Below are 12,949 nucleotides of genomic sequence, written 5' to 3'. Positions count from 1 at the left end.
GCCTGAGGTTTAAGGTAAAAACATTTCCAGATTGTCAAATCTGCTTTACAGGACTACTGAGTCATGCATGTCATTGCATTTAACTTTCGTGCTGAAGTAAAGGCCACGAAAGCGGTGGAAGAGATCACAAATATCTTCTGCTTGGATTAAAACTCAACAGCAGAATTGTCACACAAAACAGAGTTTGATAAATCTGCAGATGTGAGTGTGATGGTACTCCCATTTAAGACTCAGCTGAGTCATGCGATAACAACCCCTGGGAGGACAGAAACCCAGGCAGCGTCGTTGTTTTCATGTGTGCGCAGAGCTTTTTTTCTGTGTGATTTCTAAGTGGATGATTCTGATCATGAAAACGATAATTCTGTGAAGGTTGGAAAAGTGAACGTCACCGTACCAACGACCACGACAGAACGACATGGCGTAAAGCTCTGGGTGCGAATGCGTTCTTGTTGAGCTTGCTCTCTGTCGTATGACTCAGATACCCACTGATTAGGAGAGCTATGTCTGTGTCTGTCAGGATTAAGTTCACAATCTGATATGAAACCAAACCCCCCCCCAAAAAAACAGCCTTTTTCTGTCCACTTCAGATTCTCCACTTCCATTCTCATACATATCAGTCATGAAAAACAGTTCAAACTATGATTACTAAGGTAAATTATGAGTCTGAGGTTACAGATGATTGCAGTACAGACCAGCATGATGCAACAAAACAACAACAACTACAGCAACATTTTTTGGAGCTTAGGACATTGTGACATGCGACATTTTCATTGTCGGACAGACAACAATAGCTAAAGCAGAACAAGCACATTTTTTTTTTGGACACTGAAAATGAGTTATGATTTTCACCACCCAGATCCCATTAACTGCTTGATCTTTGAAGCCACCGCGTTTTTGCAGGTATAAAACCGGCTGAGCTAAGTCATTTTCGGCATCACGTTTATGTGCTGCAGAGGGTTGAATGGTTAATTAAAGGTCAAAAAATTAACACTTTCAGACACTCTAAGTGATTACTTTCATGCAAATGAAGATGAAAGTAACACTGAAAACATTATTGATTAGTTTCCAAATGTAAGGTCTTCTCCATAAAAAATTATTTTGGTCATTATTTTGACTTTCTGAACAACATTATTTAAAAATTATTTAATCACTGTTTTAGATATTTTAGATATTTCAAACTTGTGTTTGAAATATCTAAAATATCTGGTTCATCACAACTCTTTTTGGTCCCAGTTCATGCGTGGTGTCCTTAATGGCTTTTTTTTTACAATCTAACTGTAACTGTGCAGCTGTGTACGCCCAAATCAACCATGCATGCGCAACCGTCCAATAACGTGGAGCCTGTGTAGTTAACTTCATCAGTATACTATTAAAAAGTACATAAATACAGGAACAAAAGGAGCAGATAAGTGTGATAAAAAAAAAGGACTGAAATAGATTAGGACAATGGCTATTACTTTATAAGGAAGTAAGGTAGTAGTGGATCACCATGGAAACCCACCTGATGCTGCTCATGCTTCCCGTCTCAGATCCCAGCTTGCATCGCTCCAGCTGGGTGGCCACAATCTGCCTCTCTGCCTCCAGTTCACGAGTCAGTCGCTCAAACTGCAGCTCCTACAGCACAAAACAGAGCGCGTAAACCAAACAGTCGCTTCTGCGGTCACTGACATTTAGACAAGAGACCCCCAATTACCAATGTCCTGTAAAAAAAAATCCGTATAGACGCGTGTTTGTTCGTGTGTCTGTGTTTACCTGTATGTTTGTTTCACCTGTGTCTGTATTTTTAACCCATACTGACACACGTTGAGAGATAGAGAGCCCCTGAAAAGTAATAATCATTTATATGACGTTACCTAAGCTGCACTGCAGTATGTTTCTGTTCTGGTTAACCGAAACAACCCTAAGGCTAAATCACAGCCTGACAGTTTTTCGATCAGAAGATGAGCACAGAGAAAAAAAATAAAGAGCAGGAGGCATGACTGTACTATTTTACATGTTAAGAACACTTTAAACAGGAATGCTTAAACTAAATAAATTACTGCATCAATAATTAACATATTGAAGGGTTTTTTAACAAGATCTCATTGAAAGTCTAATTAAACAGGAATGGCCTCACTTAGATTTGAGCTCACAAATATTTGTGCTCCTCTGTTTGTAATAACAGAAAACAGTGAGCACAAACTATTCAAAATCCAAGTGAATTTGGTCAAATAAGTCTCATAACAATATGCGTACTGCACCAATGGAGATCTCTTAGCAACAGCACAATGTGTGCCCCTCAGAACCCATCTTAATTAGACATGCACTGTTTCACATTAACTGACAAACTTGTCAATGTTAAATCAGAGGATGAAATCCCAACACACCCCTTTAAAGAGATCACTATAAAAATCTAGTCTGAACAAAAGAGAGAGAGAGAAAGAGAGAGAGATAGAGAGAGAGAGCAGGGGAGAGAGAGACGGCACTGTGTGCTATGCCCTGGGCAATGGCAGTCAACGCGATGCGGCTACGTCCATTGTGACAAGGCAGAAATGAGTTCACTTAGCCACAAGGTCAAAGACTCTCCTCAGGGACAGTTAGACCAAAGACTGCATCACCTGCCATTTTGGGCACAAGCCCAGATGAAGGCTACAAAAATGCCCATTCAACACGTGGAAGAAAGGTCTACACATGACTACAGTGAGTCCAAGTGAGTTGAGCTAAACCGCCACAGATGTACCAGAAATAAGAAACTCTATAATGATACGCGAATGATTTAGATAAAGTTGAGCGTTTAAACAGCTCTTGGCTTGTCTAAAACAGATCGAATAGATGTAAATTATTTGTGCCTGTTGGTTTTTCACCTAAGCGTCACAGGAGAAGAGCATCCCCAAACACAGTGTTCTAGGGCAAATGTTTGAATGAGAGAGGCATGGTATTTTCAAACAGAAACAGGAGCTAAAATCAGTATGATAATTACAGCAAAAACAAACATTGTCTCTGTTTACTTTATCTCAGAGCCCAGAAAACATGAATGAAAACCCATTAAGTCTAAATCTGATCCACAAACACAGAACTGCAACAAAAACAAAAAAATGCAAACTAGGCTACGCGCAAGCACAATGCTTTCCATTCCTTTGCATGCGAGTGTGAAAAACACCTGTTGCCCTATCAGATAAAGTATGGACAAAAAAAATAAAGAAAAAAAAAGAAAACGCATACCTTCACATGTACCATACTCCAGAGAGTGCACAGACAAAGAGTAATCCAGCATTCGTAACATTAACATCCCGTTACGATGTGCTCATCTCCACTTATCAAGGGAAAAAAAGTCATTAGAGAAACTGCAAAACCCTGGTAGTGACTGCCTTCTAGCCATGAAGAATAGGAGTTCAGTCAGGCACAAAGGTCACCATGGCAACGGAGAATTTAGAACCCCTTTGGCATTATTTATGCAACATTGCATCACAAAAGGTCCCTCCCACCAGCCTGCCTGCCAAATCCTGCCGCCCTCCAATCACTCTTCCGCCTGCTCCTCTCCTCTACCTCTCTTACCGACACCATCTGCGCCCCCCGCTGCATAGGGGGGCGGGGGGGTGGGGGTGGCTGGGCCTCACTGAAAAGCTCACAGAAACGACAGAGAGAATGAAGTGTTTTTCAGGGGTTGAGATGGCAGAGACACTTAGCTCCTTTGGGCTTTGCTGAGCTGTGAGCTCCATATCTCCGGGGATGCTGAGGTGCTTACTTTGCTTCACTGACATACTATGGACTGCCCTCCTGAGTAGAGACTAGACTAAACCCTCAAATGTGGGCCACAAGAATTGGTTAAATATAGGCACTTTGTAAAAGCAGCAGAGAGGGAGGGGAAGAAAGAGAGAGAGAGAGATAGACAGAAAGAGAGAGAGAGAGACAGACAGAGAGAGGTCTACTGATGCATGATCTAATTGTCATCATTGGCTGTACTCCATTCAGACTCCTTCGGTCCAGGAAGCATAAGGCAATGTTGGAAGTAATCCAATCGATATAAGTTTGTTTGTCCATGCACCTTTGAATATCATACATAATCATGCACCTTGAACTTTAAAAACTTCCTCAACTAATGCATGAAACCATATGTAATCCTCACTCTGAAAACTGTGCTCAAGTGTTATTAGGAAAAGCATAGTAAAATACAGGGTGTTCGACAAGGACAAGGAAAAGAAATACATACCCATGAGTCCACAGTGCTGTACAGTAAAAAAAGACCATTAAACCAATTACTGGAGAAAAAGAATAGCTAGGGAATGGTAAATTAGATTTTGCAGCTTTAGGAGCTGAGTATAGTGTTCTGGTCTAAATGCCTAATTGTGCCCTGTGGACAAAGAATGACATTTAACTTGTCTTCTTTTTTCTTTTTTTTTTTCATTTGAGACCATTTGATTACAAAATGTCAAACTGAGTAGACCACAAGTTCCTTGTACAATTCAGTCCGATTTTTAAAAGTCCGCTAATCTAAACAAGTTTATCCACAACTTAAACCAGACCTATACTCTCATACAGTCACCTCCATCAATGTAACCCTGTCCAAAAAAAATGGAAATAAATGACTTATTGAAGAAGTAACATAGGTAAACCTGTTTGGTTCATAAAATACCATTCACTACCACATTTGAAAATTACCATCACTGTTCAACCAAAGTGAACCTCTGTGAAACAGGCGTTTCTAACCTCAAGTCCCTCTGTCCTCAAAGGCCAAACAAAAATCCCATTGCATTGCTCATCATTTAATGCTGATTGTTAGATAAAGTGGCTGTGCATTTGTTTTTTTTAAAGCCATGGATCAGCCTTTGCTTTTAGTTACCATGATGTGGGTCATCTCTTAGCGCCCTAAGCCATGCTAAAAGCTTAGACATTCAGTTCCACTTTACCATCATTTTATATTTCCCATGGAGACAGACCGGGAACCTGATTAAAATGTCAACACTGCCCAGTTTTCAAGCGGTCCAGAGAGAGGGAACGCAGCCTGAACTAACACACTTTATCACTCCACATAAAAATCTGACATACTTTAATGCTAACCGCCCGCCGTAATTAGAGGACTCCCCGTGTAATCGATTCTCTCGATGCAGCCGGTAGTAAGTAAAGCTTTACCAAGGTGCTTCCATTTTTATGACGCTACATCTACCAGCACTGTAACTCCTAATCTATTCAATAAACTACATCTCCAAACAGCACTGTAACTCCTAATCTATTCAATAAACTACATCTCCAAACAGCACTGTAACTCCTAATCTATTCAATAAACTACATCTCCAAACAGCACTGTAACTCCTAACCTATTCAATAAACTACATCTCCAAACAGCACTGTAACTCCTAACCTATTCAATAAACTACATCTCCAAACAGCACTGCTTTACTGCATACCTCTATAGTCTTACAGAAATTGATGATGAGAATACTTAAGAGGCACTAGACTGTAATTTAACATTTGTTTCAGCTCCCAAATAGAGTCTGCTTAATTCCCATCACAAAGTCTCTGTATGTGCTGAGCAAAACAAACATGTGTTTTGGGAGACTGATATGACACTAAAACGGCCTTGCTTACTTTATCACTGTATTTACTGAGTACTTACTTTAGCACTGTATGTACTGAGTACTTACTTTATCACTGTATTTACTGAGTACTTACTTTAGATCAGTTGAGGTCATATGTTCTTGATGATCGCTTTGGCAAATTAAATGCCTCTGTCGATATGTGGGTATTTTACTAATGTGAACTGTAAATACATATAAAACATATCTTAATTATAATGAGGTGCAGACTGGAATTACATTAACTCGTTTCATATTCTCAAATACAGTTCCCACAACCCAAAAGCAAGTGCGAAATTACAAGAGCTTCATTTAATTTAATATATGACTTTAATTACTTTATGACCAAAAGGATTGCAATGACTTATCTTCTGGCAAAAACCCATTTGTTCAAACAACCATTACAATCAGACAGTGATTAAAAGAGCTGATTAGCACTCCCTCAGAAAAACGAATAATCACAGTCAGAATAGTGTGGGAGCGTTTTTGAACACTTGCTAGGTCTGGCATCAAGTCTGGTAAACAAAAAGAAAAAAGAAAAAAGAAAAGAAAAGAAAAGAAAAAGAAAAGAAAAGAAAAGCAGAATGACCACCTTAACATGGCCATTCTCGTTTTAAACAATAACCAGTCATAAAAAGACAAGTGAAGTCCAAAACGAGTGGAATCAAGTAGTAAGCATTCCTGAATATCCAATAAGAATCACCGGACAGATAACTTCAAATATTCCAAGTCATTCCAAGATTTTTTCCGTGTAACCCGGAAACCTACAGAATGAGAGAGTGTCGTCTTTGCATTCAGCTTTGCATGTCATTTCGTCATACAGCATCGTGTGGATTTCCTGTCTTCACCTATGCAATTTTACTAACAAAAGCCTTGGCATTTTGGGTAAGCCTGCTACGTGTTTATGTGTAAAGGTAGAACACAACAGGGCCAGGCAAAATGTCTGCTTGACAAAAACAGCCCCGCTGGAGTACACTCCAGAGAATGTCATTGAAAACAGTGTGAAACATGACGTAAGCCGTGACATTGGCGCAGGGGACAGGCTGTAGATGTAATGAATGTGTGGAGAGTCATTTCTTGATCCCTCCAGAGGTCAAGTCGGATCCGAAACCGCGGGGGTTTGAATCCTCCAGCCGACGCTTTTGCAAGGAGACAAAAAGCCGCTGATGTCACACTATTCATTTCTGTAATTCAAACCGTTGTGTTGCAGCTGGCGCAAAACGCGTTCCATCATTGTAACGATGTCAGTAGCTAACTGACCTTATCGTAGGTTACTTGTTTTACCACACTGTGAAAGCAGGAATGAATGCCATTTTACCAGTGCTGTATAGTGCAGTCATCTTTATTTGCTGGCGTATGCAACACAGAAAAGTGCAAAACAAGCAATATAGTTGTGGGTTTGTGGTCATTTAGATGTTGATGTGCACACAGTGTTACTACAGAGAATAGAGTGATGATTAAGGTTTTGGACATGGTATATTAAACAGCTCTCTCTCCCTTTGGTTTTGCCTGAGCACGTCTCAAAAGTCTCATGTCCTTTCTTTTCATATTTTCCATGTGATCTTCACAGCAATCTTCAGAGTTGCCAAGTCATATGGCAGCTAAACAGAAGATTGCCATCTAGTGGTGGATCAAGAGCGAATCTGGTCATAACAAAAATAACACACGTGCATACTGCAGGGGGTCTAGGTTACAGATCAATTCCGTATTTTCAAAAGAGGCTTGTGTATTTCAAATGAAAAAGAACACGGAATTTTCAAATGGAATCCATTTCTGAGTGTACCCCATGTAAAACAAACAAACAAACCATGCAGAAATACTCATAAGAATGTATAGAAAAAGAAGAAACGAATTTTGCAGTTAATCATTCAGGAGCAACAGTCAAAGGATGTCCAAATCTCATAAAAATCCAATACTCCATCCCAGTGAAGTGTAGAGGGGTGTGGTTCACAGTTGAACTCCTCAATAAGGCAATGCACAGGAAGTGGGCACATTCTCCCAGTGCCCTCAAGTGAAAGGCATCATAAAAAAGGATGACGGGCTTTTTTATTTTTATCTCGACCGCTCTCTCTCTCTCTCTCTGATAGGAAAGCTATTAGAATGGCCCACAGCGGCCCACGGCTCTGGCCTACTTTACCATTCCCCATGTAGATTTCCGACCCTGAAAGCTTGTCTTTTTTTTTTTTTCTTTTTTTTTTCAGTCCCGTTGTTAAAAGCGGTAGCGCAAGCAAAACCACTGCCAGGAAGTGGAGGGGATGTCAAGATCTATAGCCATCTACACTTGGCCTCGGACTGACTCCAGAATGGCTTCTGGCCATCTCAGTGGATACGGATCAAACGTGAAACGTTATTTGTTCAAGCTGTACATTACTGAACACTGATATCATACTTCCTCAAGTGTGGGGCTTCTATAAGCTCTTTGTCAAAACAGCATTCGCCCAGAACTTCAGGTTGGTCGTAATGTTTCAGCGGCGAGTGATTCAATTTGTATTCTTACCGCGATCTTCTGCTTACGCGGCCGTTCAACCTGACTGATGCACTAATTGTAAGTCACTTTGGTATAACAGCATCTGCTAAATACCAAATTGTAATAGTTGTAAATTGACTACTCATGTGCAATGACTGGTCTGTTTTAACATTATGTTGAATGATTTCCAATGCAGGCTACCTATTAGCAGTAATTCTAATTATTTTAAACAATTATCTGTAAATATGTGATATGGACCATGATAAATGTATTATTTAATCGTGGGCATCCGTAAAAATGCTGTTAAAATATGTCTAACTAATAAGGTGCAGGTCACACTTAAACTTCACTATCTTTCTTTCTGATCTCACAATCAATACAAAAGTTAAAATTCAGTGCAACTCATCCTCATTTGAACATTTAAGGTGAACAGACATACTCTCTCCAACCCAAAACAGGGTTCAGAAGTTTAAATTACTGGGGCTATTACGTGTACTATTCACCAAGTTCCCCTTAAATAAAATGTGAACTATCCATCACCAAAAAAAAAAAAAATCTAAACTAAAAAAAGACCTAAACATCAGGCCTCACTGACACATGTAATCGATGTATATGATAAATAACATTCAAATTCAAAACTCTGTTGTGCCAGAAAGAGCATCTGTTTGTGTATCCTCTGTGGGAGAATGTAAGGAATGAAATGGGATGGCATAATTACTGTTTACATGAAGTAGTAATCTAGAGGAATTGCAATTAAAGTCTATTTTTTTAGTTTGTCATATTTTCTGGTTAGGTTTTGGGCGAAACGGACAGAGCAGAACTACAAATTAGGCCTTTAGTAAATAGATGATCTATGGGGATTTCTAAATAACTCCGCAGGGTGTGTACCAGTCTTGTGGAAGGTTACAGCAAAATCATTTTAAAATTCTTTATTACGAATCAGTGATTAAATAGTTCATAGAAGAGGAGGCAAACTTCCTCCTGGTGAGTGCCGCGCCCCCAGCGTGAATTCGGCTCAAACCCCAATCTATCATGCTGGGTTCTAATATCCAGATGCTCCTAGGGACCTCTTAGCTGCAATATGTCTTAGACTAAGGCTGGAACAAATTCAATCAGGAGGGTAGTTCAATCTCCAGGATGGGGGGGGGGGGGGGGGGGGGGGGGTTCAGCCTCAGCTAAATTTGAGGGCCACCCTCGGTCAGCAGGACCCACCTGTTCTTTGACGGAGGCCAGGATTGCCGAGGTGGTCTCCGTCTCAGTTCCTCCTCCGTTTGAGGCGTTCAGTACTGGGCTCAGCATGCTGGGGTTCTCTGGCTCAGTCGGCTGGTCTGGAACTGGCATTACTCCTGCAAAGCAACATGGGAAGTGTCGCAGTGTGTCAGACAGGAGACAATTGCCGTTTTAAGCCACGACAGCTATGGAAAAAAAATAAACCCTAACGCACAAAACCTGCGACAGCCGGCTATAAATATACTATATGAAAACATGTAAATACTGCAAACATGAAATCTGTCAATGTGATACTCCACAGCAAAACATTTCATGAACATCTCATGTGTGCCTGTATGTGGTACACCAGACATCATGTATTATACATATCCAGAACATTTCATCAGATGTTTTAATCGTCAATATTTTTTTAAACTTTAACAAAAGAACTACAGTATCACTGTTCATTAATAACTCATATTCGTTGTGCAGTTAAGCCAGGCGTCTGTGACCCAGCCTTGAAATTGAGGAAGCAGCAGTAATGTCTACTTTAGCACAACCTTGTGTATTATCTGCAAAATAAGAGGACCTTCCTTTACTAGGACAGCACTCATCCAACGAGAGTTTCAAGGATCGTAAGAATCTGACATGGATCTGTTTTCTCTATTTTGGATATTCACACACACCCTCATTCTCGCTCTCTCTCTCTCTCTCTCTCTCTTCCTCTCGTTCTGTCTCTGTCTCTGTCTCCCTCCCTCTCTCCCTCTCTCTGTCTTTTCTCTCTCCCTCTATTCACTGAGCACTCTCTCGCTCCTTTCTCTGTCTCCCTCTTCTCTATCTCTCTCTTATGACCTACTTTTGCTCCTTGTCCCTCATGGTTTGTGACTCCCAAACATGGCTCTTGGTGTCATCCTATTATTTGGTGTCGTCAGTTTTTTAGTAAAGACCTTAACATTAGACTGCCTGTGATTTCAGTAATGAAATCTGACTAAAACGCTCTGGGACTCCCAAATCACTGCTCTCTTTCTCTGAACAGCACATCATTCTCTGCCACAGTTTCCCTCCTTCAGACACCCTCACCACCGTCACCACCTCCATCACCTCCTCTCCAGCCCCAAATGTTAGCCGGTGCTCCTCCGAAAACATGCTTCTGCATGAACAGCAGGAGTAGACAGAAAATGGCTGCTGACACGCAGGGTATGTCCAGTGAACATTCAAAACAATGTAATGAACACAGCAAAGCTTTACAAAAGAAACCCAAAGCTACCACCTGAGATATGTAAATAATAACCGCTAAAGAATACATACTTTTCAGATCGATTGCCTGATAAAGCAAATACAAAATGGACCTTCACCTCTTATTACATCTTATTAGTGTTTTTTTTTTTTTTCTTTTTTCTGCAAAGCCTTGTGATGTCATTCAAACCCTTTATAGTCTGAAGAGTGGGAGAGAGATTTCATCATTTCTGGGTCAAACTGATGACCAATCAGAAAGGACAGACTCAGGGTACATCAGAGTATGGCAGCTTAACCAATAATAGCACCAGCTGCTGGTGTATATGGTGAGCGGGTTACGGCGGATTACACTGTGTGGTGATAATGTTGGTTACGCCTCCGTATCCGATAGATAACATCCTGAAATGAAATGTCAAAGATAATCTTAATCATTCCGAAAATTAGAAATCTCTACAAACATCATAATGCATTGACTGTCACCATAAGTCACTTTAAGTGTAACTGTTGAAGGGGGGAAAAGACTGCCAATCCACATTGGTCAAAAAATATAACTTAAGGTTTTCAGTCATACCACAAAAAAAGCATAGTAATGAATGCCTCATGGAATGCATATAAATGTTTTAAAATGACAAGTGCTGAAACCGCCCGTGATAAAGGACATCTCTGTTTCTAAACGCAATCTCTTTTACATTTCCATTTACTGAAGACTGGAAAACCACACAAAGCCAGATGACCTCGCCCAGCCCTCAAAAAGATGGCTCCCTCGTCTTTTCATTGAAATGAACCACATTGTTTCACTTATTTAGCGACGGCTCTAATTCAGCAGGAACACCTCCTTCTTAGTTTCCTCTCGCTTTTCAAACAAGGATACATCTGAGCTAAACTCTACAGCTGGGAGAATGGTATCAAATCCAGGCCCCGTGGAGGTTTGTCAGATGCGGCATACGAGAACGGGAGATAGATTTCGGTGCTGGAGTATAAGGAATGCCAAATGTAAGAATACTGGCAGAGATTCTGTGTTGTGCTCCGATGATATTTTTTTTCCTATTGTAAGTGAACAGTCATTAAACCTTCATCAAACCACCATTCATCTGTTAATTAAGCATAAACTGTAGACAGCATCTTTTTTTCTCAGATTGCTGAGGAAAATAACTTTGATTTACTGTTTAATGAATTGCCTGCGAAATGGTGACTACTGTAAACAGGTTTTGTTTGCTTGTTTGTTGTTTGTTTTGCTTAGCCTAAATAGCTGTCAATACAACAAAAACAGACTGTTTGTATCTGGTATTCTTTTGGATATAACGACAGGTTGTTATTTTCTGGTAAACTTATTGTGTAATGCTGTATCAGGGAAATTTTAAACAAAACAGTTCAATATCCAATGTCAACAAAACTGAGACCTGCCAGTAAATAGACATTTACTCACTGGCTCAAAAAAGGTTTGGTGTAGCAGGTAAAAAAACACCAGTAACACAAAAAAGCCTATTTTAAAAGGACATGAAATAAATACAGAGGCACCGAAGCAACATATACCTTAAAAGCAGAACTTTAAAGTGAAATCACAGGGGGGTTTTTTTTCGGGAGCAATTTGATAGGACACACACAGTCTGCTAAACTCAGAATCAACTGACTCATCTTCAGGTCTCCCAATAAACTGCTTCACTAGTCTCTATTTTTTTTCCCACAGTTCTATTTCTAGTTGACTGCAGATTGGTGCAAAAATAAGACCATCTTTCATCACGTTCAAATTTTCCTCCAATTTGAAAAATCACCTGCCTCGAAGGTAGAAACCGAGAATGCAAAGTCATAACAAACAGAAAATAGATGGCAGATTGTTTTCTTAAGATTTTAGAGCTTAGCATCCTTGAAATCATTGAACTTTGGAAATTTATGAAATCTCTGATCAAGCAACTTCAAGTGACGAACGTTCCTGAGACCTAGACCTCCAGTTCAAACTGCGGCATACAATTTCCTGTTTTATTTTGAATAAAAGAGAATCCCACTGTGCATCGTTCTGCGGATGTGCCCGTCTTCCTCCAGATATTATCATAAGCATGCTGTAAAGCTTATCAGTTAGACAGCATCACTTGGCGCAAGTTCATTTAAAAACAGGTTTCTCAAACATTCATAGCATAAAATGAATTCCTCTCCTTGTATGACATACATTTTTTTAAAAAAAAATTATGCCATCCTTGTATACCCGGTTTTACATGTGAAGTTTGAGGCTGTGACTGTTGGATACAAAATCCATAACAACAAATCTTTTATTATGAAAGGATTAATATACTCCACTGTTTCACAACAGTGGGAGCATAGCACTACATTTACTGGTGTATGACTGAATACACCTGTCAGCAAAGATAACACCATGTGAGTCTGCTAATTGCAGCCCATGAGCTACCTGCAGCGTCCTCTGAGACTCCTTAGACTCCATAGCAACCGTCTCAACAACAAACTAGTGTCTAATGATATATTCCTGAGATGA

The 12,949-nt window shown here is 40.0% G+C and overlaps 1 protein-coding gene across 4 annotated transcripts in view; it reads right to left on the bottom strand.

Moving 5' to 3' along the window:
• The window catches only part of ctnnd2b (catenin (cadherin-associated protein), delta 2b), a 47,238-nt gene extending 37,878 nt beyond the window's left edge, over positions 1–9,360 (bottom strand). For all 4 annotated transcript variants that reach the window (XM_030773503.1, XM_030773504.1, XM_030773505.1 and 1 more), the window contains exons 1-2: positions 9,232–9,360; positions 1,502–1,614 (exon numbers count right to left, since the gene is read on the bottom strand). In XM_030773503.1, coding sequence (XP_030629363.1) covers positions 1,502–1,614; positions 9,232–9,360 — 242 coding nt within the window. The remainder of the gene's footprint in view (positions 1–1,501; positions 1,615–9,231) is intronic.
• Between the last annotated feature and the right edge of the window lie 3,589 nt (positions 9,361–12,949).

The sequence above is a fragment of the Chanos chanos genome, chromosome 5 (assembly GCF_902362185.1).
Source record: "Chanos chanos chromosome 5, fChaCha1.1, whole genome shotgun sequence".
Taxonomy (NCBI): Eukaryota; Metazoa; Chordata; class Actinopteri; order Gonorynchiformes; family Chanidae; genus Chanos; species Chanos chanos.
The sequence above is the reverse complement of the archived record's forward strand: the minus strand, read 5'-3'. Positions and strand labels throughout refer to the sequence as shown.